General features: G+C 34.2%; 1 protein-coding gene across 3 annotated transcripts in view; it reads left to right on the top strand.

Moving 5' to 3' along the window:
• Nucleotides 1-1,576: 1,576 nt before the first annotated feature.
• Nucleotides 1,577-27,622, top strand: part of LOC117114300 — a 35,834-nt gene continuing 9,788 nt past the window's right edge. For 2 of the 3 annotated variants that reach the window (XM_033257925.1, XM_033257927.1), the window contains exons 1-24: nt 1,594-1,693; nt 4,448-4,923; nt 5,989-6,075; nt 6,539-6,648; nt 6,984-7,180; nt 8,358-8,495; nt 9,574-9,653; nt 10,115-10,280; nt 10,819-11,025; nt 12,285-12,446; nt 13,155-13,256; nt 13,830-14,007; nt 16,898-16,972; nt 17,512-17,664; nt 18,528-18,739; nt 19,754-19,908; nt 21,076-21,126; nt 21,750-21,832; nt 22,511-22,585; nt 23,466-23,616; nt 24,761-24,912; nt 25,971-26,043; nt 26,513-26,685; nt 27,537-27,593. In XM_033257925.1, coding sequence (XP_033113816.1) covers nt 4,530-4,923; nt 5,989-6,075; nt 6,539-6,648; nt 6,984-7,180; nt 8,358-8,495; nt 9,574-9,653; nt 10,115-10,280; nt 10,819-11,025; nt 12,285-12,446; nt 13,155-13,256; nt 13,830-14,007; nt 16,898-16,972; nt 17,512-17,664; nt 18,528-18,739; nt 19,754-19,908; nt 21,076-21,126; nt 21,750-21,832; nt 22,511-22,585; nt 23,466-23,616; nt 24,761-24,912; nt 25,971-26,043; nt 26,513-26,685; nt 27,537-27,593 — 3,231 coding nt within the window. In that variant the 5' untranslated portion in view covers nt 1,594-1,693; nt 4,448-4,529. Of the gene's footprint in view, nt 1,694-4,447; nt 4,924-5,988; nt 6,076-6,538; nt 6,649-6,983; nt 7,181-8,357; nt 8,496-9,573; nt 9,654-10,114; nt 10,281-10,818; nt 11,026-12,284; nt 12,447-13,154; nt 13,257-13,829; nt 14,008-16,897; nt 16,973-17,511; nt 17,665-18,527; nt 18,740-19,753; nt 19,909-21,075; nt 21,127-21,749; nt 21,833-22,510; nt 22,586-23,465; nt 23,617-24,760; nt 24,913-25,970; nt 26,044-26,512; nt 26,686-27,536; nt 27,594-27,622 lie in introns of all 3 variants that reach the window. The other variant, XM_033257926.1, reaches the window with a different exon arrangement.

Below are 27,622 nucleotides of genomic sequence, written 5' to 3' on the forward strand. Positions count from 1 at the left end.
CCCTTCTCCATGTCAATAATCTACACCACTAAATACACAATGAGCACCATACACTCAGAAAAATCCAGACTCATCTTGGTAGCAATGCCAGATAAGTGGTCGTGTTAAAAATAATGCACGGGCCGGGGTTAAATACCGGGGTGTACTATATTTTAAGCATGTTTTAATATTGTCAAAAGCCTCGTCTGAAAGCTGCATACACGAAGCGTTGAACGCTGAAGAGGTAACCTCAGTTTAACGCCGTACCGGTGTTGTTATGCTTTGTTTTTGGATATGATGTGACTGTCCGTTATGGGGATATGGCAGATGTTGCATCTGGGGTTCCGGGTTACTGCAAGGTTTGTTACCTGTACATTCGGACAGGGGCGGATCCATAATATGGATCTGCCCCTGCTCAAAAGAGGGGTCCGAAAGGGGGACCGAAGTGGGGCCGATCGAGACAACACTATATCTAGGGGGTCCGGGGGCATTCCCCCGCGACCTTTTTTGTTTTCTAGACGCCCAAAAATAACATCTGAGGCGTTTTAAGTGATCAAATATATATATTTTTTTAACTTTCGAAAAGGGTAAGGGGCGGGGTGGGCCCCCTCTAAATTCGCCCCTGCATTCGGGTTAACAACCTTTAATAATAGCTGCAGCAGCTAAAATAAAACTTAGAATCACCATTTGTTAAATATCTTTCTTACTAATATTCATTAGTTAGATAAATAAGTTTCTTTTCAGGAATAATCAGGCATTTACACACAATTCTGCAACCGTTACAAAAACATCAAAATGCATATTAAAAAAAAATTGTTTCATTTTTGTTTCCAATATTATTCTCATAAAATCAGTGAGCTCAGTTCTTGTGAAATACTATTTAAAGAAAATGATATTTAATACGCATTCTCAATTATTTGTATGATTATATAAATGTCAAAATAGAAAACTGTTTTGTTGTGGCTAGCTAACAAATATTGTTCAGGGTGTGTCTATTTACTGTGAAATAGCCGATATAGAAAACACAGATTACACAGAATAACGCACACTAAAAATATGAACAAACTAAAAAAAAAAAACAAATAGAGCCCAAAAAAAAAAAAAAAAAAAAAAAAAAAAAAGAAAAGGTAAAAAGAAAAAAAAAAAAACTTACACATTTTTCGTTTAACGTCTTAATTTTACTATAAATGATTGAGTGTTTGTGCCTATTTGTTTTTGTTAATGTGTAACACTTCTAATTTATTATTTAGGCCCTATGCTTACGGTTCTACAATAGAAAAAAACCCCATTGTTTTACTCTCGGAACTTTAAAGTTTTTCTAAATTTACTAAAGCTGGGATAGATCCTCGGGGTTCATTTAGTATTAACTTTTTCCTAATAGGCCTACCTGGAATAAGTTTACTTACAAAATCCTAATAATAATAATAATAGAAAGGTTATGTCAAGCGTGAATTTACTCTACAGAGCTTATCGACATTTTTAAATTTAGCATAATTTAGCGTAATTTGCTGTCAGTCCTAGCACAATTTGATTGGCATCGCGGGTCACACTGCCAGCATTAGCTGCTTCTCTGGATTAACAGGCGTTAAAAATGTGCGATGAAATTCAGTTGACCTCCTACCCACTTATTATGTAATATAGACGCGTATCCGTAGATACAGAGGGCGCTATTTGAATTACAGTAATCAACAAAAACTTCAGGATCAAAAGTAAGGTACAGTACTCTGCAGTCTCTTTATTTATGAGCGTTTTGATTTGTTTTGTTTTTAGGCAACTTAGGTATTGAGATTTTAGATGTGCAAGGGTAAAATGAACCTCTTCAGAGCCTGAGCCTACAGTAGTACTAGGGCTAGGCTAGGCTACTACTAGGCCTAGCCTGAGCCTGTGACTGACCCTAGCTAAGCCTAGCCTACCGTCCTAGCTAGGTAGGCCTACTAGGCCTAGACCTAGTGGCCTAGATTACTGTAGTAGAGAGACGGGCCTCGGCCCAAAACCAACACCAACTCGGCCCAACCGACACTTTGCACCAAACCCAACTCGGACAAATACAAACTCAGCCCAGACGACAATTACCTAAATGAAAACCCAAATGATACGGAATTACCCAAATAAATAGTGTTCGTGATTTTCCAAATGACAATTCAGTTGTATCAAAATTAAATATTGAATACGACTAGGTAGGCCCCTAGGCCTAAATATGATTTTAGTAATTAATATTATTTTAATTTATAGGCCAAATATTATTTTAATTATTAATATTCTTATTATTTATTTTTATATTATCTGAATTAATACTGGGCCCATTCATTATTTTTTAGTAGAATCTTAAACATACTTTAACATAATAAAATAATGTATATTTGTAAGAATATAAAGCAAAATAACATACGAATATTAGATTACACATTTATTCAGGTACATTTAATTCAAATTGGCTTCGTATCCAAACCTTTTTTTAATTCACAACTGGAAAGTGTCAAAGTAAATTGTAGGGCCTATTGTTTAGGCTGGGTACCCCAGCAGTGTTTTTTTTTTTTTTTTTTTTTTTGGTAAATATTTTTTGATAAACTGTTTATTTCAGATTGGCAGCACCCAATATGTTTTTTGATGACCATAGCGCCTTGCAAAAATTGACAATTAGGCCCAATAAAAAAAATTATTAGTTTATCACCCTCGTGCGCATGCCTTCTATGGTACTGGAAAAAAAAAAAAAAAAAAAAAAAAAAAAAAAAAAAATTTGTTTTTTTTTTTTTTATTTTTTTTTTTTTTATTTTATTAAATAGTTAGTAGATATTGTTTGCATTATCTAAATCATGTTTTACTTTGAATATCAATGCACCAGCAAACAACCCAAGGGTAATATTTGGCTTTAGCAAAATAAAAAATAAAAAAAAAAGCCTCCCTCCCTCATCACTTTTCCTGCCCAGATAGGGTGATAAACTAATAATATTTTTTATAGGGCCTTAAAGTTAACTATTCATTTCACACACTGGGAACACGCTACTACTATTTTTAGCTTCTAAATAAATCAATATTGTATATGTGCAGTCATTGTGCCAATGTGTTAAAATGTGAGTCTAAATGCACCTGAGATAAATAAACTATTAAATTTTGTATGTATGATTAAATATTTGTTTGAGAATGTTAAACGAATAAATATTCCAGAAATTATAAAAGAAAAGGAATATGTGGTGATGAACTTAACACATTATAATATTATAATTGTGTAAATTTTTAATAAGCCTACATTAGAAATTATTACACATAACAAAAGTATGTCTATATGAGTAAATAAATAATTTATGTCTGAAAATATTGTGCAAATGATGTTAGAATCAATAAAACTTAATGAACAAGTGATAAAAGATCCGTATGGATACAATAAAAAAAATTATTGGAAATCATTAACAAATTATATTAATAGATAGATGAAAAAAAATTATTAATATTATTATCTTATGATTAAACACATTATGTGCCACATTAAATGCCAATAAAATTAATTTTTGTATATAGATAATGTTAAAAATAAGACGGTTTTAATAGTTAATAGTAAATAATACACAGTAGAAATACTAAAATGAATGATTTGGACAAATTATAATACGTCAGTATGAATTTTTGTATTTTATTTTTTATTCAACTTTATTTACCAAAGGTGACCCAAAACAGCAGTATGCCGACGATCATGTAGCCCTCACATAAAACACACCACAAAAACAAAAATATAGAAAAATAAAAAAAGAGAGTAGGTCTACTATACAATTAAAGATATATATGTTTTGGTCCGAGTTGTCGTCTCAGCCGAGTTGTTTTTGGGCCAAATTGACCTGCTACCTTTTATAATATGTGCTCATTACACTGTGTGACATGGTCCTTAAGCTTGACAGCATAAAACAAACTCCAAATGCGCGAATCTCATGCCAAATTTGTGAGACTTGGTAAAGGAGCTATATCTGTATTTTAAACTGTTGGTAAGTTTTTTGTCAAAATAGAAATCAATTTTAGAACATATTGAAAAAAATCTTTCCTCTGGGCTTTTAAGAGTTTGCTTTCTAAATTCAGGTTTCCCTCTAATATAAAAGATCCCTACAATTACAGACCACCTTTCTACAGCCTCAAATTGAGCAAATTTCTTTTATTTTTATAATAAATAAGATTTCTAATTAAAGACCAAGTCTGCTATTAAAAGGCTATGGAAGCCCGAGTTACAAAATCGGTCATTAATTGGAGGGAGACCTGTATCATTAAACAGTGTACTTCAATTTGTTTACCAGCTCATGACCCATTTTGAGTAGGCCAAGACCTATCTGTTTTTTTATTGTCCGAAAAGTTGGGTTTCTGCAAATTGCCCTTACGTTTGTTTAGGTCGTCACCGAAACATTCTGAGAACTGCATAATATAAGACTTGATAGTTAGTGTGTACAGTCTATGCTGTTTGCACACGGAACAATTTTGTTTCTTCTAGATTGATTAACGAGACATGAAGATGATGCGGCAGGAGAGATCATAATGTTGATTAAGAATTGAATGAATCTAATTTGAAAGAAATGAAAATGCATTCGGATGAGGATGAAGATGATGAAACGAAAGAGGGCATCTTCCTGACACAAACAAAATCTGAAGCGAGCCTACAAGATAATGTGAGACAGCGAGGTGAACAGATTCAGGAAACAGAAATCGGTTTTGCTACTGAGGATGAACATTATGTTGCAGATGTTGAGAATTTGGTGCTTGCAGAAGAAACATCTCGTGTACATTCACAGGTTACGGAGACTGTTTCTAAAGAAGCTGATGATGGTAAATTGGACAGTAAGGGCAATATTGAAGGTGAAGATGATGACCGTAGCATAAAAACAAGTTTGTTTTATAATTACGTTCCTCAAGGATTTCAGCTCAAGAGCTTTTATATGCACAGCAAGAAACTCACAGACCTTGTTGATGGTATGATAGAAAAATTTTTTTTTTTCAGTTAGGATAAATATGGGCCTATACTGTAGTTCCTCTGGTGCAGTAGCCTGTTGAACACAAAATTGGGTCAATTTTTGGGAGTGGGCTTATCCTTGGGGAATCCCCTTTTTTAATCAAATGGCATATAACGTATGTATGTTGTGTTATGTTGCTGACAGTGCACTCGAGTGGCACAAGTGGCGGGGGGGGGGGAGGTGTGAAACGCCATTTGAACATATGCCAACCCATGCATAAAGCGAACGAGAAAACTCGCACTTGGAATACTCAATGAAAACTTCTGTCACAGTGCCGCCAATGAGTTTACTTGTCCTCTAATATTTTCCCGCCAATTTATTAGATGCATCATTTTGATGAGCTATGACTAGATAAAATAAAAAAAAATTATGTTTGTACATGTAAATTTGTTTTGGCACATGGGAAGAGACCATTTAAAAAGGTCTGGCAGTCAACGTGTTAACTTTTTTTTTCTGAGAATATTTGTAAGTTAAGCTTTGGTCGTCTCTAAGTCTTGATCCGTCTTTTGCCCACAATGCACCACCATCCATACTGCTCTCATTGGAACACATCACATTTTTTTCTGACTAATACAAATATATAGATGAATGAATGTTTCTTGTATAGTGGATAATAGCCAATTCCGAGGAAAGTCTAGTACAGTACATACAATTTGGCATAAAGTTGGGGGTCAACTTATACCTGAGGTGGACTTATAACTAAGAAACGATGGTATATATTGTACATAATTTTTTGTAATAAGGTAAAGTAATGTTTCCTTGTTTTTCCTTCTCCTACATTGAATTGAAATTAAAAATGTGGGGTGACGGTATCCCCAGTGCAACACGCTAATATGAAACAGATATTCTGCCTAATTCTCATGTGAGGGTTGTTTAAGGAGCTAGCGTTATGACCTCATCTAAAACCTAGCCCTAGCTTGGTCTGATTCGCATTTTTGTTTTTTTTTTATGCTAGAAGCATGAATATTACCAAGTTATCAAAGCAATGTTAGTAATTTCTGTGCATTGTATTTATATCTTCCAGTGACCTATAATCCACGAACTAGAGAATTCATTTTTTTAGACACACGAGGAATCACAACATGGAATAAAGACAGCGTACATAATAAAGGTAAGCAAATCTGTGGTTTAGTATCTAATAGGTTGGCATATCTAGGAGAGGGAGAATTAATGGGGAGAGGCATGAAGATGAAGTGGGGGGTGGGCTCAATGATTAAGTTTAGGGGGAGCTTGCAAGATAGGGTATTATAAGGTGATTTTTAACTACTAGAGCATTATTTTTTTGCTTCAAGCATTTCTAACGTGAAAATAACTGGGAGGGTGTGAGCTTTTTTTTTGGGGGGGGGGGGGGTGTGAGCTTTTTTGGGGGAAGGGTGGAGATGCACCCCTCTACATATCCCACTTGTGGTTTAAGGAGCTCATATTGACATGCCACAGCCCTGGGATCATGTTAAAAAAAGATCTAAAAAGTTCTGTAAAGTGTTTGTTCATTATTTTTAACAATAATTTTATATATTTTATTTAATTTTTTTTATATATATATATTTTTTTATAATAATACATTTTTTTTTCAGTGACCAGAGGCTTGAATTACCCGAAGTATCAAAATAAACTTCTAGTGAAGATAATTTATGCAAGGAAATTCAATGTTTACTTCTGTATTGCAAAAGATTTTTCATTAAAGGTAACATTTATTTTACTTAATACTGCATTAGTTATGTACAGTAGTTTCAGCATTTCATGTACACCATGTTTTGTGGTCATGAAAATAGGTTTATCTCATCTTAATTAGTACTTTAACAATAATAATAATAGAACGCTCGTGAAGTCATTCTTTAGCTTTACACTTTTCTCATAAGTACAATCAACAGAACTTGATTTTTTGTTATCATATCATATTATTATTTCTTTTTTTGCCTTGTACATTAAAACGTAAAAACATTAGAAAAGTCATGTGCATAACTATTATTATAATATACAGTACAAAATACAGATAACATTTTAACATTTTTTTTTCAGGTATTAAACATGAACTTTGAGGAGACGTGCAATGTTGATTCTGATCTAAGCTCCGTCATGTTCTTGATCTTTAACCCTGTGCGAGATGAGTTGATAACAGGAGGAGTGAAGGGAACCATGGTGTGGGAGTTCCGCCAGGATACTGACAGGGTCTGGACAGAAATCAAACCAATGGCTAATTACGCTCTGTTTTTTCAGTAAGTAAATTGCTTAGTAAAGTGTATTGGTTTAAAAAGGAAACTAAAATTATATATAGCAGGCCCGTAACCAGCTGGGAGGGGTGTTTGGGGTTCCGCCAAACCCTCCATTTTTGACCATTTTACTACTGTATCATAACTTTATCTATTAAAGAAACACTTCTGAGTTAAACTTGGACTTTAGGAAATCCCCTTCCCATGCACTTGTTACAGGCCTGCAAATTAAATGTCATCATTTTATTGTATATTCTGAAAACTTTTAAGAGGATAGAAGGTAGCCTCTTAATTATGGTGACTCGAAATGGTTAAGTTGTCGCACAGGCCAGTTTTGAGTGAATGAGCTATAAAATATGGGAGCTCAAATAACTGTCTGAAAATCCAAATTTGTTTTTCACTATAGATCATTAGTTTAATGTCTTATAATTAATCATGTCCCAAAGTATTAGTTTTGGAAGTGATCAACAAATTGTTTATTTAACGTTATTTAGATAGTTAATTCGTGTATGCACAAATAACTTTGGAAGGCAAGTACTCAAAATCGTGTTTATCTTGACTCTAAGAGTTACTGTACTTTCACTTTCCAATAACTTAGGCTTGAAATGTCCAATTTCAATGAATGACCCCTCATTTTAAAGATCACATACTCAGGCATCTGCAAATACTAATAACATGAATTTCAATTTTTGCTACAACTTAGCCATTTTGCCACAACATGCCTTATAGTTCAGTGTTAAATCTCATGACTAAAGAAATAAAACCCAGCTAGAGCAGTCACTCCATAGATTACATACCTCCGTCTTGTGTTCGAATACCGAACAATACAGGCTGTGGATGATTATTATCTGCCCTTTGCCTGAATAACAAACAATACGCAGACAGAGCAATCCATTATTTACCTTTATGCTTGGGGTAGAAAAAAATTGAATTTCTATGACCTTATCCTTTGACCATTTCTTTCAAAAATTTAATAATCTCTTCGCATATTGTGTACCATTCCTCTAAATTTTATTATTATGGTCCATTTATTAGTTTGTACATAACTTGCTAACAAACAGCGGTGAATACAAACATCCCTTTTATTTTATTTTAATTTTTATTATTAAAAACAACTCGGGTTTGGTGGAATTAATTTTATACTGCTATAAAGAAATTATAAGTATCAAATTTTGCCTTACAGGCGAGAGCTGAAGTGTGTTGGGGGAAGCTGGGTAAAGAAGATTGAGTTGGATCAACATCAGCAATACCTTTATTGCTGCTCAGATACTGACGTCATTTGCTATGACATACATGGACGACTTGTTTTTAAACTTGTCGAGTAAGTTTGTCCCATTAATTTAAGCCGGGCTCACATTATAATTATTTCAAGGAATGTATAAATGAATTATTAACTTTCTGTACCACAATTATTTCTTGCTAAGCTACAGATAGGCCATCTGTAATCTATAACTTAAAAAAAAAACTAATATTCATAATTGAATTGCTTTCTTTGGCTGTTAAATTTGGTGGTTAATCCATAAGGTCTTATTTTGTAAAACAGTTTATAGATGCATAAAAAAAAAATCTTTTGTTTCAATTTGTTTCTTATAAGTAAAGAACTTATTCAACCCTAATATAATTAGCTACTGCATTTAATAAATTATTAACTTTTTGTACCACAATTATTTCTTGCTAAGTTAAAGATAGGTCATAATAACTTTTAAAAAAAAAAGAAAAAAAAAAAAAAACAAACTAATATTCATAATTGAATTGCTTTCTTTGGCTGTTAAATTTGGTGGTTAATCCACAAGGTTTTATTTTGTAAAACAGTTTATAGATGCATAAAAAAAAAACCTTTTGTTTCAATTTGTTTATTATAAGTTAAGAACTTATTCAACCCTTTTTATAATTAGCTACTGCATTCAGTATTTAATCATTTTAGTGGTTTTCTTGCCATTGTAACAGAAACAGTAGTGGACAGCCCATTTCAGACAGAGCTGCAGTACCGCATTATTGCAGTAAGCATGCATGTGCTTCTCTCTGAAAGGGTCAATATGCCAATATGCTAGCTTACTTTAGGCCACCTTGCATCCTAGTAATATTGCCGCAATATTGCTGTAACGGTTACTGGCTTGCTCTGTCGCAAAGGGTCTACTCGATATTGAAAACAATTGCGCAGTGGTATTTTTAACCGCCAATATTACGCAATTCTATAGGACCCTTTCAGAGAGAAGAGCGTAAGATTACCGCAATATTTCAGTAACAAAGGCGCTGTGTGAAAGGTATAGACCGGTTATTATGCCGGCATGCTTACCGCAATATTGCTGCAACCTCTATCTGAAAGGGACTATAGTAGCAGTTTTAAAGAAAGTGTGGTTTCTAACTTGAAGAATTATTTTTTAATTTCTTCCCCATAGTGCACATCAATCCCAAATTACTGGATGTAAATACTCGCCTCAAGCTAAGCTGCTTGTAACATGCTCAGCAGATACGAATGGTAGGATTTCCACTGTTTCTAATAAAGTCGTTCTGATAATGATAATGTTGGTGTTGGTGGTAAAGATGAAGTATGATGATGATATTTATGTTAATGGTGGCAAAAGATAGTGATGTTGGTGGTGGTAAGGGTGATGATGGTGATGGTGGTAGCAAGGATTATGGTGGTAGTGATGATGGCTGTGAAGATGATGGTAGTGATTATAGTGGTGATACTGATGGCTGGTGGTGATGATGATGGCGGCTATGACTGTGGTAATGATGAGGATGATGTTGAAAATGACATTTACAATGACAATGATGATCATGAAGGTGATGATAGAGAAACTGACGAAAACGATGGTGATGATGACAAGGGCGATGATAAAAATGAAAATGTTGGTGATGATGATTTGTTGATAATGTTGACTTTACAAATCTTCTCTCATCTATGTCAAGTTAATTACCTAAAATTCTTTACAGTCAAAGTATGGAGTATGACTGGCGGACATGTCCATACATTCCGAGGCCATTCACGAGCAGTGACCAACATCCTGCTTCATCCAGAATCTCCATCAGTGGTGCTAACATCCTCTATGGACGGATCAGTCCGTCTCTGGTCATTAGAAATTATGGAAATGCTGTATTCGTAAGTCATGCACCAAATTACATAATTTGTCATGGCAAAATGTATTTACAAGGACCAGTATTTCGATAACTATAATATACAGTAATTAGAAAAAAATTATCATCAAAAAATGGCCTAAAAATCACTGTAAATCAACAGTTTTAATATCTAATTACTCCTGTCCCAAAGTTTTAGTTCTTGAATGGTCAACAAAACATTTATTCAACATTATTTTGGTAGTTTTTTCCATTTAACAATATATGCACAAATAAATTTTTATGGCCGTTACTCAAAATCATGTTTATCTTGACTGTGTTGTATTTTCACTTCATAATAACTGAGGCTTGAAATGTCCAAATTCAGTGAATGAACCTTCATCATAAAGATTACAGTAAATGAAATTACCAATAATTTGAATTTCCAATGTTGCCACAGTATGCCCCATTTGTATGAGAATTTACAAACAGCAGTGACAACAGTGCTTTGGCAGGGCTTTGAAATGCAAGTAAAGGTTTAAACAATTAACATTAACATTTTTTTTATGATTTTGTATTCAAAGAATTGTAGTGTCAACTGAAGGGATCCAATGGATTGGTTTGACGGGCGAGAACTATCTATGGACAGCAACTAAGCGTGATGTTAGTGTATGGCACCTGAACTACGTGGAGGAGCTTTACACATTGGCCAGGTCCAAGATCACATCCATCAAAGTGCTACATTGTGTGGGTAAAACCAGTCGGGTTGTAGCTGTTGGAGATGATAGCAGGTTAGTGTTGTGTGCAGTACTAATTTAATTATTATGTAAAGATGTGTCCACACTATCAAATTTTCTTTTACAAATAACTGTTGTATGCCCATATATCTGACCGGCTCTGGCAAAGCCCTCCGTTTGTCGCAATTTTAAATTTCCCACAATTTTAAATTTCCCACAAGCACCCAAAACGTTCGAGATATCAAATTTTGAAAATTTTCTTGTTTTTTGTTTTTAGATTTTATAAAATTTTGAAGAACATTTCTATAAAATATCAATCACTAAATCTAACTGAAATGTGTATTAAAATTAATTTAAAAATACAAATCGTAATAATAAACTATTTATTTTGGAATCTCTGGAAGCTGTTTTCTGAAACCTACATGGCTGATATCCAATGAAATGAATATTTATTCATAATGAATATGTTATAACTTCGGTAATACTCAATCAATTTCCATTAAACAAACACTGTTTTAAAGAAGACTTCATGCAGAATTTCAAAACACCAAAAACTCAATTTTGAATTTTTCCTACAAATTGAGGGTTTTCCCAGAGGTGGTCACATATAGTCATGATGTGCCCATCAAAAATTCTGCGACACGTATTCTAACACTTACTTTTAGACGCTCACATATATAACCGGTCCTTTATGATTTACATTGGCTTTGTATTGAATCGCGTATCAAATATGAAATTCTGTTTAAGAAACGTTCAAAGCACTTTTTCACAAACAACCAATTTTACTTGTTGATCTCATTCATGCTTATGTCCCACCTACTTGCCTCCGTTCTTCAGATAAAAATCTTTTAGTTGTTCCTCGAATTAACACCAAAACATTTGGTTATAGATCATATTCATTTTCTGCTGCATCCCTTTGTAATTCATTGCCCAAACATACTATCGAATCACCATCAGTTGTTGTTTTTAAGACTTAAGACGCACCCTTTTACCATCTAAATGTTAAGCGCCTTTGATTTTTACTTCGGTATAGCTGAAATTGGCGCTATATAAATTATTATTATTATTATTGTTATTATTATTATTATGATCATAATATGATGGCATCATGATGATCATAGGCATTTCACATGTTTTTTCATCAAATTTAATTCAATAATCTGAACATTAAAATATTTTCATTGATGTGTGATTTTTTTAAAAGGCCATTTTTAAGCTTTGAATCAATTTTTTTTTTTGTAAAATAACATGCATGTTTTAAAACTATATCATACCATGTTGAACTCAAATATTATATAATTTTGTTTGTATAGTATACGATTAGTGTCCATCAAGCATCGCAAAAACCTGTCCACTGTGCTTCCACCTCCCAACATCTCGCCATTGGAGAAGCTCTTAGGAATGGCATATAATAGGGAATATAGTTTGGCCTACCTGTTAGTAACACCGTTGGAAATATGGGTGTACACAATGAGGTAATGTAGCGTAATGTATAAAAATTTGCTATAGCGATAAACAATTAATTCTCAATGTGCTAGTTTGAAGTGAAAAAGAATTTATGATGAAAAAATGATGTGTTTGTGTAAGGTAGTTAAGATAATTAGGTATAACTGATCAATGAAAAAGTTCCTTATCAGTTGTTGGAGAAAGTGCCCCTGGCAGGAATTAAACCAACCATCTTTCACTGTCGAGGCGAATGTCATACCACTAACCACGATGGTGATTGGTATATTGCAGATACAAACTAGGACTCTTCTAGTATACAGTACCCTTCTGATTTTTATTGCCCTCACAAAGTGGCCCTGGTAAGCTAGCGAGTTCTCTAGAAGTCTCAGCTTTATTATAATAAAGTGACATATTAAATAAATGTTGCTGTGTAGCACTGTGGTATATAAATCAAGTATGGTAGAAAAAGTGCTGTAATATAGGAACAATAATGAAAACATCAAATTGGGCATAGGTTTTTAACAAAAAAATTCCTTATCAGTAGTATGAAAAAGTCCCCTTGCATGAATGGAACCCACGGTCTCTTGCTGTAAAGGTGAGTGTCATACCACTTGACCACAAGGGCCACTGTTAAATCACAGATACAATCCAACCAGACCACTCCCTCAAACAGCTGGTATGTTCCATCATATTTGTATGGGTCGCGTTGAGATAATTGTGTATTTTGTTTTTTGTAGGACTGACCCAGCTTGTCGCATAGCCATTTGGGATGTCTGCCGTGTACAGGATAAGATACAACGGTGTCAGTCTGTTAGCACCGCTACAACTCCTCTACCAGGGTAAGTGTAGCTCTATCTGCACACATCTACCTTGATACCTTATGGATAAAATATCACTACTCAATACACCTGGCCAAATCACTTCCCTAACACCTGGCCACTAGATGACTGCCCTAACACCTGGCCAGTAGATGACTACCCTGACACCTGGCCAGTAGATGACTGCCCTGACACCTAGCCAGCAGATGACTGCCCTGACACCTGTTCAGTAGACATCTACCCTGACACCTGGCCAGTATATCACCACACACACAGTGGCCAGACTGCCTGCACCTGGCTAATGAATCACTGCACAGACACCTTGGCAGTAGGTAACTACCACAATATCTGCCCATTAGGATAACAACATTTTATAGGATAATATCTAAATTTCTTAAGCAGCTATTTTTATCATGATTCATTAAAATCCCTCTGATAAATGTGTTGTTATTCATCATTTTTATGTGTATCTTTGTCATTATTTTTTTTTTTTTTTTAATTCTTGTCTTATGATTTAAAAGCCTGTCAGTGGTGATGAACTTTCAATGTTGGTCTAAATGAGTAAATAAATATTACACATGTTTTATGTCGTAGGCAAGAAAGGTCTGCTTCACCACTGACAGCAAGATGGAGGCAGAACCAGGAGAGCTCACCTACTACTTCTAGGGCGGAGTGCACTTCACTGACCATCCTCAACAAGCCTATCATGTATAAAGGAGAAGAAGGCTATGTCTGCCCAGTCAAAACAAATTTCCTAGTGCTAGGAATGCAGGTAAATGCAGATAATTGTGCAATAAAAAAACAGAAACAAATATCATCTTTTCGAACAAACTGACATCCTGTACTTCTTATCACCAAATCTTGTAGCTTATGGTAAAAAATGTTTAGGCCTGCTAATAAAATAGTTAATTTTTACACTACAGTTGAACTTGCCTAAGTCGAATCCAAAATGCCATTGAAAAATTGTTCGACTTAGATAAAATTCGACTTACAGATGGTTAATTAATGGAAAACACAACACTTTGACCTGTAAAATAATTTGACTATTATTCGAGTTAGGCAAAGGCAAGCTTAACTGTAACTAAATTATTAGTGTTTTATTCTATATATACTGTACATCTGTTAAATGAGGGAATGCCAAACTCTGTAGAAGTATTGTGAATGCTTTTAAACTGCTTCTGGCCATTGATTATTTTAATAATAGGTATTGTCAAGTTGTATTGTCCATGTATATTGGTTAAATATATAAAATGAAAACTAAAACAAGAATTTAGCTTGTTCTTTTATAACACAAATGAATACCCTATATTCTTGCATACGGTACTGCATGCTTTAAATCTTTGTTATCTTTTTTTCTTGTAAAATGCCGTAAATCAATAAAAACTGAATTGTTTTGATATATTTATCATTTGAAGTCCGTAACTTTAACATGTTGACTGCCAAGCCTTTTTTCCAAGTTTCATCCCGTACGCCAAGGTGTAAAAGGCGCCACCTTAGTTAAAATCATTCTCAACTATGTCGACTAGATTATCTACTTGATGTCGACAATAGTTTCGACGTGAACGGTCAATTACGGCGAGATAAAGTTCATAACTCGACGATGGCTGTTAGCTCGACTAACTTGTAAATCCAGTCATCGTCGAGTTGATAACGCACCACGGGTGGCCTCAGGTCACGAATACACCAATCAAAACGAAGCCGGTTGACCCTTAGCAAGCTTGCTTGTTTGTACGTTAGTTTATTTTGATCGTTCGAGAGAGAAGGTTTTTCAGTGTAGGCCTAGCTTAGATCTTTATATCAATTATGACCGAGAAAGTACGCCAAAAGCGACATTGTTGGACTTATGAAGAAGAATTCGATCTTATTGACATTTGGTGGAAGATAAAATGTAGACAAAAAGCTACCATTCATGAGCAAACGGCTGTACGAATGCGTGATCTTGGTCACACCGGGATCACAACCGCCGCTCTCGTGAGCGTAGTTGGTCCAGCAAGGTATCTCGACATAATTCGGACCATCGAACGCAATTAGGAGTGTAGCGCTGTTCAATAGTTTATCTACTTATGTCGACAATAACCGATGTGAACCAAGCTAGTGGCCAGACTGCCTGCACCTGGCTAATGAATCACTGCACAGACACCTTGGCAGTAGGTAACTACCACGACATCTGCCCATTAGGATAACAACATTTTATTGGATAATATCTAAATTTCTTAAGCAGCTATTTTTATCATGATTCATTAAAATCCCTCTGATAAATGTGATGTTATTCATCATTTTTATGTGTATCTTTGTCATCATCTTTTTTTTTTATTATTCTTGTCTTATGATTTACAAGCCTGTCAGTATTGATGAACTTTTGATCGACCAACTTATGTTGGTCTAAATGAGTAAATAAACATTACACATGTTTTATGTCATAGGCAAGAAAGGTCTGCCTCGCCACTGACAGCAAGATGGAGGCAAAACCAGGCGAGCTCACCTACTACTTCTAGGGTGGAGAGCACTTCACTGACCATCCTCAACAAGCCTATCATGTATAAAGGAGAAGAAGGCTACGTCTGCCCAGTCAAAACAAATTTCCTAGTGCTAGGAATGCAGGTAAATACAGATAATTGTGCAATAAAAAAACAGAAACAAATATCATCTTTTCGAACAAACTGACATCCTATACTTCTTATCACCAAATCTTGTAGCTTATGGTAAAAAATGTTTAGGCCTGCTAATAAAATAGTTAATTTTTACACTACAGTTGAACTTGCCTAAGTCGATCCAAAATGCCATTGAAAAATTGTTCGACTTAGATAAAATTCGACTTACAGATGGTTAATTAATGGAAAACACAACACTTTGACCTGTAAAATAATTTGACTATTATTCGAGTTAGGCAAAGGCAAGCTTAACTGTAACTAAATTATTAGTGTTTTATTCTATATATACTGTACATCTGTTAAATGAGGGAATGCCAAACTCTGTAGAAGTATTGTGAATGCTTTTAAACTGCTTCTGGCCATTGATTATTTTAATAATAGGTATTGTCAAGTTGTATTGTCCATGTATATTGGTTAAACATATAAAATGAAAACTAAAACAAGAATTTAGCTCGTTCTTATAACACAAATGAATACCCTATATTCTTGCATACGGTACTGCATGCTTTAAATCTTTGTTATCTTTTTTTCTTGTAAAATGCAGTAAATCAATAAAAACTGAATTGTTTTGATATATTTATCATTTGAAGTCCGTAACTTTAACATGTTGACTGCCAAGCCTTTTTTCCAAGTTTCATCCCGTACGCCAAGGTGTAAAAGGCGCCACCTTAGTTAAAATCATTCTCATCAACTTTATTGAAATACAAACAAACAAACAGTATTTATATTTAAATCAATACTTCCAAGTTTTTCACTGAATCTCCTGTGAGAGAGTTCACGTTCTAGCGACCACTGCCATAGAGATTACATTCAATACAATAGTAGTATCTTTAGACAGGTGTGGAAATGAACTTTGTCGGCCTCAGTAAAACCTGTGGGACGTGAACTTGCGTCCCTCACAGCAAACGTGTTAATTGAGCGATTCAATATTATGTATTAAAGTGAATGATATTCTTCAGACTTTGCCTTTGTTTTAACAGTAATGTTTTTTTATATGTTTTTTTTTTTTAGGATGGACGAATTCTTTTTATGGATCCCATTAAATTTGCCTTGAATTACTATGAATTCAAAGCATACAAAGATGCAGTAAGTATTTTGAGCCATGAACTGAAAAAATATTATAGAACCTACTAACACTGGAGTAATTAGTACAGAATTTTGTGCTTTCAGATCCTCAATGTGAGGTTGAAATCCCGCTGCTGTCCTTTCTGCCTATTAGTCCTTGTCAAGGCATTTTATCCCTTTGTGAATATTTTCATTCATCCAGTAAATATTTAATTATGTTAGTATTTCAATATTATTAACATTGACGTTTTGTCCAACACTGCTGAACTTCTTCAGACAGCTGACCCGTTGGATTGGTCGCAAGTCAGGCGGTGAGGAATGATCCGCAGCTCCGGGTCCCAAGTCCTGGATAGTTGAAACCTTTTCTATGTTTGATTCATTAATGGTAGGATTTTCCTTTCTGGGTGTGTTGCACTGCACTGATGCAAAACTTGTAATAACCGTTCAAGAAGTGGAGGAATGTGTACTCACACTAGATCTAAAGACCAGTGGTTGTTATATTATAAGTACTTTAGAATTTAAAAGACACTAAATTTATATTGAATATAAATATTCTTCAGATTTTGGAAATAAATGTGGACGAAGCACATTGTCTCCTCACCACCAAGTGCAAGTCTCGCACCGGTGCCATGTTCCGATTTTGGGATCTCCCAAGCTTGACCCTGAAATATGAGGTCAATACAGACGAGGACACCATTGCCTATGCACTACTAGTAAGTAGGACTTATTTGCTCAACTTTTGAACGCTGTAACATTGCTGTTTATTTTCATATTATTATTATTTGACCTAATACTATTCAGTTCAAGTGAAATTTAAATGTATTTTTTGTCTTGTAATCTTTTTAAGAGTATGTGTTTTTAAACCTTTTAACAAAAATATACATTAAACAGAAGTAACATAAGTATTACAAATATAAAAATAGCAGAAAAAACTTGCGCTGGGAGTGGGAAACAGCAATCAATCAATCAATGGATTTATAAGTTAAAAGCACATCTAAAATTCAAAACACAGCAAATTTTGTAAAATAAAACCAACTGTCAATCGGTGACTAGCATTTTTTTTTTTTTTGAAAACTGTTAGCCACCATCTTGTTAAATGTTTAGTTTTATTCAAGCTTTCAGTGATGCTTATAAATTATATTGTATTTTTTTTTTTTAGGTGTTTGTAATAACTGATTTTACGAGTGCCAAATTCATGCATTAGTTATAGCCAACTGGTTTATATAGCCATGCACTATTTATTGTATTTATTAATCAATCAATCCCAATCACCAATCAATAATAAATCAATCAAATCTGCCTGCCACTGGCATTGCAGCCCCAACTGCAGCATGAACATTTTATGATTAAATGTAATTGTCTTTAAAATGTTTGTCTTTAAAATGTTAAATTGAGTGACAATATCCAATACAGTAACTACACCATACATTTTTAAAAACTTTTTTTTATATTTTACCTAAATGTTTTGTTGTTTTTCGATATACTGTACCATTTTCAATATTAGTATTCTTGTACTACGTGCTTTTGCTTTTACATGACCAATAAAAGATCTGTATTCTGTATTTTGTTTTTGTAGGATGATGTATTCTTAACAGGTCATGTGACTGGCCATATAGCTCTTTACAAATTGCTTGAGCTACATCAACCCACAACAAAGTTATACTATGGTAGAATGGAAACAGTTGCGCACCCACATCAAAATGAGCTGGTTCAGTCCAAGGTAGAACACATAGGGGCCGTAGTTGCTATTGATTCATGTCCTGAATTACAGATCTTCGTCTCATGCGGGTAAGGAAATCCCCCATTATTATGATTTCAACTGTTATATTATTATTTCCATTATAACTATAAAATAACATCCTTTTTGAATGTACTTATACTTATTTTGTTCCAGACATTTGTTGTCATTGGAAGTTAAAAAAAAAGATAATTATTACATTGACTATATTGTCCAAAAGTGGCATCAAAGCCGCCCATCTTCGTAAATCTAATTCAATTCAATTCCGAAATACATTTATTGACCAAATTAAACGGGTGAATTTAAACAAAAGAATTAAATCAATTCAATTGACACAAAGGAGAAGATAAAGCAGTTTAGTCAAGAGACTACATATTGACCTAATAGTTGGCTTGTCTCTCCCTTTTAACAAAACAGAAACATTCATAAACTGAGACAATACTCCCAGCTTCTTTCTAGCACTGGCTATGAAACTCAGCTCTACATTGAAGTTGGCACAAGGGACTAAACATCACCTCAGAATGCAGCGGGCTAAAGAAGATTCTCAAATTATGCACAATAATGCAATTTGTTTTAAATTTAAATGTAATGATCTCAATTTATCATTTATTCTATTGATAATAACCAACTTTAATCAGTTCTTTCCTTTTCTCTCTAACAATACTGCTGGGTCTGATTTTTGAATGTCTATTTTTATAGCATGTTTTTTTTTTTTTCTGTATTAATGTCTATAATTCATGATTGTCTTTGTTTAACTACCTTGTATCGAACTTGACATCTGATTTTTTGATTTTCTCAAAATGTTAACTTGTAACTTTGGATTTTTAGGGAACAAATGACATCTGTATTAAACCCTTGTTAGCCTCTGGAAAATAATGTAAAGTATTCGCGCTATTAAGTTTTCTGTGGCAAATATTTGTGATTTGGCCATATATGTGCATAATGGTGTCACAAGCACACCCAAATAAGGCAAAATGACAATGATATTGTTATAAAGGCCTTCAACCGATGATGACGATTTAGATTTTTTTTGCATCACAATTTCTAATGATTTATCTTTGTAGTGAGGATAATGTTGTAAAAACTTGGGACAAGAATAAGACAGTACTTACTGAGGTCATCCTTAATGAACCAATCAGCGCTGCTCATTTTCTCAATGTGAAAGGAGACCTTCTGATTGGTTACAAGAATCATTTATTCACCATTCATCATACCAAATGTAAGTTATCTTTAAGATGTGAATTACTGTACATTTAATAAAAACAGAAGAGCGATTTGAAAACCACCTATTTTTTAGTCACTAAATTTCGATTGCAGTCGAAAATGGGAATTCTCGGTTTGAGGTCAATTTCGACTACAGTAGAAGACGGTATCTTGAGGGTTAAGATGTGAATTACTGTACATTTTTAAAGCACATTTTTATTCCTTGTGACTTAAATTTTCATTGCTTGCTTTGTGCTAATATGATATGTGGCAAGGACAAGCCAAACCAGTCACTCGTCGCAAAAATCGATTTTGAGTTATTACTACAGTGTTAGAGAGTAAAATAATAGCTATAAAATGGTAAAAAAATCATTCAAATCGGACATTTCCTTATGAAGTTACAAGCCTTTAACCACACAGCTGTTTAAAGAAAAATATACGAGAAATTAACCGTCAAAGTTTATGATTTCAGGCATTTCTCATGCAGAAACTATCTTTAAATCCTTAAAAAATATTGTTTTAACATTGAAAATGTCGAAAAATAACAGCATAGAATGATGTGTAGATATATAAAGGTTAGTTTAGTGCAATAAAATAGATTTTTAAAACTTTGACATTCCAGCATGTTTTGGCCATTTTCTCTGAAACACGATTTGCGACGAATGACTGGTTTGGCTTGTCTTTGCCACATATTGGTCTTATCACATACTAATATACCTTACAAAATCATATAGATGATTAATTCATTATTGGCCCATATCCAGATTTTAAACAACAGTTAGGGGCCTGTGGTGTCTACAGCTGGACTGTGAAAATACCTGGTAAAATAAATTTCAGAAGTTTATCCTTTTAAGATGTAAATATAGCACAACACTGTAAATTTTATGTTTTGAAATGGAAGTTCGCTATCAATTATTTAATTGTTAATATGAGATTAGGGTGGTTATTACAGAGAAGGCGAAAGATTATGTTTGCTGTAAAAAGAAGTATTTTTTTCAACTCTTTCTTCTATTGGCCTTAAATCATTTCCAAATTAATTTTGAAACACTACAATTTTAAACGAACTGGTAATTATGATAGTTTTTTTTTTACTTTTTAAAGGAATATGAGTTTTATCTGTTCTAATTCCTTAATTTATTTTTTGAAGGCGTCAATCATAATTCAATTGTTGTTTCATTTTCAGTGTTGTCTCAAGATTTGAATTCAGCTTCCATTGGCAGCTTTGTCGAATCAGGTAAAGATAAATATCGTATAAAACAAGGAATGTCTGAAAGCAGATCATAGAGTCTCAATAGACTTTGTAAATACAATTCCTGAGGCATGCCATCCCTAAATATTAAAATGTGACAGCTAGTGTACTGTAATACTTCATACTTAGCGGCTGTAATACTGTACTTTACTCATAGCTGGTGTATCTAGTAGTCTTGAAGTGGAGGGGGGTGTGTGGAGCTGATGGGGAGTGCAAAGGTGAAATGGGTAGCGGGTGGGGGAAGCTTGATGATTGAATGAGGGAGCTAAGTTATGCTTCTTGACCATATAGTAGACATATTTTTAAACATAATAATTATACTTTCCAGAGGAATATATGCGGAGATATAGAGACCATTGGTTTTTATGATAGCCATTTTGAAGTCCAAGATGGCCACCATAATGACCTTGGATGCAATGTTTCCTACGAAAAATAGAATGTCATGTTCAGGAGCATATAAAAACTGTTTAGTGCATTTAATTGTCTGAAACATCCACTTTCTTCTGCAAGCTGCCTGAATATTTACTGTTTGTTCTCTTAAAATGTATTGTGTATTGAACATTGATCATCATGTGATCTTTTTTTTATATTTTGTATGATTGTTGTAGAATCTGATATCTATGAAGACCCTGCTGTGAGGTTTGAAGGAGTTTCTGCAAATCCTGATCCGCTTAACATGGAACGATACCTAGTGAGTCAACCATAGTATAAAATACTGTTTGTATTATACTTAGTTGAATTTACTGAAAATTATTGTCTGCATTTATATAATAATGGAAGGTTATACATTTGCAGGATACGAGATGATTGTATACTTCTTATTCTTTAAGTATCAAGTATCGAGTATACTTGGCAAAAATGAAGAACAGAGAGGATGAAATGAAATCGAAAAGGGTGTTCAAAATAAGCAAATCGGCCTATTTTAAAATAATACACATAAATATATTATGCTGTTTTACTCACACATTAGCACTACATATTGTGTATTACAGATCATAAAGTATCTAGCGGCAGTTTGGCACAGCAGTTGACATTGGGCTCTCAATCGTAAGATTGGAGGTTCGAGTCTCCGCTGTGCAGATTCGCTTGTGTCCTTGGGCAAGGCACTTTAGGTACATTGCTTCAGTCTACCCAGCTGTATCAATGGGTACCAGCAAACTGCTGGGGACTAACCTGCGACGGACTAGTGTCCCGTCCAGGGGGAGTACAACTCTCATCCGCTTCACACTACAGAAACTGGGGATAAGCTCCAGCCCTCTGAGCCCCAGTGGCTCGGAAAGGATTTAGTTTTTACACATCATAAACATGAACGCAAAAAGAAATTTTATTCAATTCTGTTTTTTGTTTGTTTTTTGTTTTCATTCCACAGGTTCCTTACAATTTGGACTTCAGCAATAAATTTCTGGAAGGAGAGAGTTCAGAATCTGAGAAGGCATCAGATGAGGTATATCATATTATTTAAAAAAAATTATGAACCCATAACTTTACAAGATGACAACCACCAACCACTGAAAAACTGGGCATTGTGGTGGAGTGATATTGTTTCCCAAACTGTGGTCGATATCTGTGGAGTGTGTGACGCAACGTGTTAGATATTGAATTTCTGATCGGGAGTTTAAGACCGACGCTTGTCGCATTGCTTGTGGCCTTAGGCAAGACACTTCACTTACGTTTTTTTCTCTCTTCACCCAGGAGTATAAATGGGGGGGGTCATGCTGTTAACCTGCTCGTCGATGACACTGCTACGACTGTTCCAGTAAATTAATAACAGCAACTAGAATTGATTATACGTGATTATTCGCTGAAGGAAGCTACATTAAGAACAACTGTGTAGCTCCTGTGATTCATACGAATGAAAGAACGATTGAATCGGCGATGCTTATTTAAAATGATGTGATCCCACAAAACCCAAAATCACAAAATATTAATAATACTTTTAAAAATTATTTTTCTATATTTTATTAATGATAAGGTTTGCTGTTTTGTATAATGTTTGGCCATTGGGTCTTTCATAAATAATTAAAATTATTTATTTATTTATTTTTTTTTATTCGGCTTTACACTGGCAACAGTACAAAAATATATATATAAATAGAAATTCCAGTGAGAGAGCGTATAAACAGGTGCAAGCACCTCTAACACGACACGCTCTCCAAATGCACAAAACCCAACGGCAAATACATAAAAAAATTTTATTTCTCAAAATAGTAACTTGTGTTTTGGTCTGGCATATAAAAAAAAAGACCCCAGATTTTTAAAATCATTTATTTAGTATCTATAGTAATATGAGTTAATTTTTCTCAACACTTTTTTCTATTCTTTAGGAATATGAAGAAGATTCTGACAGTGATATGTCATTGGCTCCAACTGAAGTCTACATATCACCAAATGGAACTCCACGCTGCCTGTCGTTTGTAGACATGATCCTAAATAGTGATTTAAATGAACATGACATCAAGACCAGATGGGTAAAATGTAAATACATTCTTTTTTTTAAAAATTAATATAATTACCCACTTTGGCAGCTTTCGGCCACCTTCATGTTTGGTGAAACTTGGCCCTGGAGGAGGTCTTTGGAGTTTAATGGCCTATACAAAATATCTAGGAATGGTGTTACATTACTTACACAGTGGTGGACCACATAAATTACAAGTAAATTTTCAAAATTAGTGCAAATCGGCTATTCCATGGAAAAACAACATAACTTGAAATTTTCACTTTTCGAGAAAAATAGAAGTTTGCATGTTTGCAACTTGGGAATGAATTGTCGTAACCCTTCTGAAATTTTACATGACTATATATCTATATAGACATATGATTATATGTAAAATTTAATTACAGCCGTTGGTTTATTGAAAAGTTATTAATGATATTCAAAATTTATCACGCCAGGGGCAATCCATATGCATTTCTAGCTTGTGCATACGTCATTGTTACAATTATTGATATGAAAACACCATCAACAAGATGGTTTTGCTGTGCCCCCATCAGCTCAAAATAACTTTTTAATTCCATTCCGAGGTAAAACAATATATTTTATCTTATATAAGTTGTTTTGCCACGTAATCTGGCAATTACGTTGTTTTGCCACGGAAAATCACAGGATTTTAAGTTTTGTGCTTAAAGATAGGTGGCGCTATCTCCAAAACGACTCATTGTTGAGACCTGAATTTTCCCAGTTAATTCATAAGTGTTTAATACACTTCCAAATGATATTATCTCGAAATCGACAAACATGTCAGTTACGTTGTTTTGCCTCTGGGCGGTCAAAATGTGAGCGCAAGATACACTGTTAGTGAACCATATAATGCTAAATTTAAACACAGAAAATGCACAATTAAAACATTTAATTGACATGAGGAGGTTGAAGCGTTTAAGGTCATTGAATTTGCGTACAGTGCATACCTGTATCTCTGCAACCCTTGATGGTTCATTACTGTTTATGTTCTGTTACTTGGCAAGGAAAATATATTTTTTTTTCATTTTAATATAAACATAGAAGAATATAAAAAATTAAGCAGCTTGAATATTGTATTTATGTTTTGGTATTTTTTAAATATTTGTATTAGCTCTATGCAGACAGTATAACTCACTGTATTTTTGTTTCTCTTTTTTTTAGTAAAAATGGAAAAGAGTAATCTAAGGAAGAAGGAAGTCGATGACATCAAAAGTGGATTGGAGGACATTGAAATGCCAAAGTTTGGCACTTCGCCAGGTCCATCTCCAACAGTAACACCACCCTCTACGCCAGAGTTTAGCTCATCATCCGAGGTAAACCAAAGTCAGTTGTCGAGAGAGCATCTGAAAACGAATACTAATAATCCCAAATTCGAAGAAGCCTTTTCAGGATTTCTGTTTAAATGTTTGTTTTTTTTGCAAATATCGTGGAAGATTGGTTATTTTTTTGGAGATTCCTGTTTGCTCATGGGAGTGCGGAAGGCCTGCTAAGAGATACAGTGTGCTGACATTGGCATAACTGGGTCAAAGATTTTCACCAATACTTAGGGAGTATTGTGCTGGAATTTGTTGTGTGTGCACAACACCAATTATAGTGTGTCCATTGCCACAGGTACTCATTTTCTGCTACCACTTAGGTAAAGCACTGATGTCTAATTTGTGAATACTTACCTGGGTAAACCAACTATAATTCCCATTGTTTCCAAAACAGATCACCCCTTTGAATAGTTGGATCTCTAGGGAACTTGGATTATTGTTAGGCAGATGGTTCGTACATGGTGCCCTGCGGACGTTCCGTAGCAAAACAACATAACTTGAAATTTTCACTTTTGGAGAAAAATATAGTTGAAGTTTGCATGTTTGCAACTTAATAGTAAATTGTTGTACTCTTTTTGAATTTTGCAGGATTGTATATCTATAGACATTGTGATTATATGTCAAATTTTAATTACAACCGTTTGTTTTTTGCAAAGTTATTAGCGGCATTTACAGATACGCTGTTTTGCCTCGGAAAGATGTCAGGCTAGGTATTGTTGCAAGTGCAACATATTTTTGGATATTATTTGAAAAATCGACAAAAACGTCAGTTACATTGTTTTGCCTCAGGCATTCGATGGCGTGTTCCCGTTTTAGGAACAAATGGCAATTAGTTGGTTATCAAGGTAAGTATCTCACTCATAGACTACCAACATCAAAATTGATTTGTGTAATTTAAATGAAAAGTCATATTAGGTTGTCATGGAGAGATGAAGCATTTTAATAATGCCTTCAACTTGCAGTGACCTTAACAAGGTCATTTAACTTGCAGTGATCTCAACAGCTAATGAATATAAATGTCTTTTTTGTATCTCATATAAACTTCTTTTGTTTAGGATGAAGATGAAACTGGTGATTTACAGGAAGATGAATCATTGAGCCCTGTAGACACCCAGTCTCTAGCTTTAGGTAATTTGAAAAGCATTACAATACTGTACCTTCATCCAAAATGGTGGTGCTGCTATTGTGAATAATGATGAGGATGAAAATGTGGGTGTTAACAATGATGATGGTGATGATTCTTATAGTTGTAGATCATCAATACACTGTTGATGCTGATGTTTACTACATGTTCAATAATTAGGTTTAATATTAAAGCCAAGCTCTGGAAGAACAGTTTTTTTTTTATAAATATTTTGTACAACAGATTTGTTTGTTTCAATATTTAAACCTGGGTTGAAAAGGGCCATAACCAGCCTTTTTACACTTTCTCAACCAGTTTTTAAATTTTCGAAAACCTGTATGTAAATAAATGTTTCAGAGTTTTTTTTTTTAATCGAGCACATTTTTTTTATCAGTTGTACAAGATACTTTCTCCAGAGCCTGGCTTTAAGATTATGTTCTTAATACATTGATTGCCTGAACCATTTACCTTCAGATTTTAAGTCATTGATTGAAGTGCAGCAGCCTGAACCGCTGCCTGTTAAGAAAACACCTGAAGAGAAGCCAGCATTGGAAGAGGTTTCCAGGTTTAGTCTCTCCAGGTACAAGATTGATGCTAACTCATTGATGAAGGATTCTAAGGATTTTAAACAACCCGTCGCTAAAGAGGTACTGTAATTTGAAGAGGATCTTGCAGTTGTACTAGTTGAGAGTTATAATATGATTGTGTTACATACTGCATAGGTTTTTGTACACTTTTGATTTTGTACACCAGTCATTAAATCAGTGGCATATTAAGAATGTGTAATAGTCAGCTCTCTTGATGGGGTATCCATAAGGTTGCAAATAGTGAAGAGAGCATCTTATAATGGATCTTAGCGATATGCTCCGCCCCAGGCATGTTGTCACTAAGGTCCCTCAAAACGAAAGTGAAAAACATACACAAACGTGTGTATGTGTGTCAAACAAGCACTTCATCCTTGCCCAGTGCTGATTGGTCAGTTAAGTTTGATTGACATTCTGACAAAGCAAAATTTGTGCACTGGCAGTGGACCTTTCTGCTAAGCTCCACCCCTTAGATATTGTAACTAAGGTCCCTCAAAACGAAAGTGTAAAACATACACAAACATGTGTGTATGTGTGTCTGGTCAAACAAGCACTTAATCCTGGCCTAGATTGATTGGTCAGTGAGGATTGATGGACACTCTGAAATAGGTCAATTTCTGATAGAGGCACATCCGAAACTGTGGCCCAAAGTTAAAGAAATCATAATCACTAGTTAACCCACTTTATAACTGGATTATAAAATTTGATATTATTCTTTTATGTAAACGCTGTTCTAATACACACATAGATCATAATAAAGTACTGAAGGTATTGTGGTACTACATTATGGTGCGACAGTAATATCTAATAGATCGCCAACACTAATTTATGATAACATATTTTTAATTTACTCATTTTTTATTTAAATTTGTATTTTTTATCTTTCATTTGGTACTGTTCCAATTTGTGACTAGACTGCGAGTTCTCAGCAAAAGAATAAAACAGTTGCAAAGAAAGAAGAAATCATAGAAGTAAGTAACAGATAATCATCAAGGAGTAT

This window comes from Anneissia japonica, unplaced genomic scaffold, assembly GCF_011630105.1.
Source record: "Anneissia japonica isolate Jap-2015-1 unplaced genomic scaffold, ASM1163010v1 scaffold2994_len2133135_cov197, whole genome shotgun sequence".
Taxonomy (NCBI): Eukaryota; Metazoa; Echinodermata; class Crinoidea; order Comatulida; family Comatulidae; genus Anneissia; species Anneissia japonica.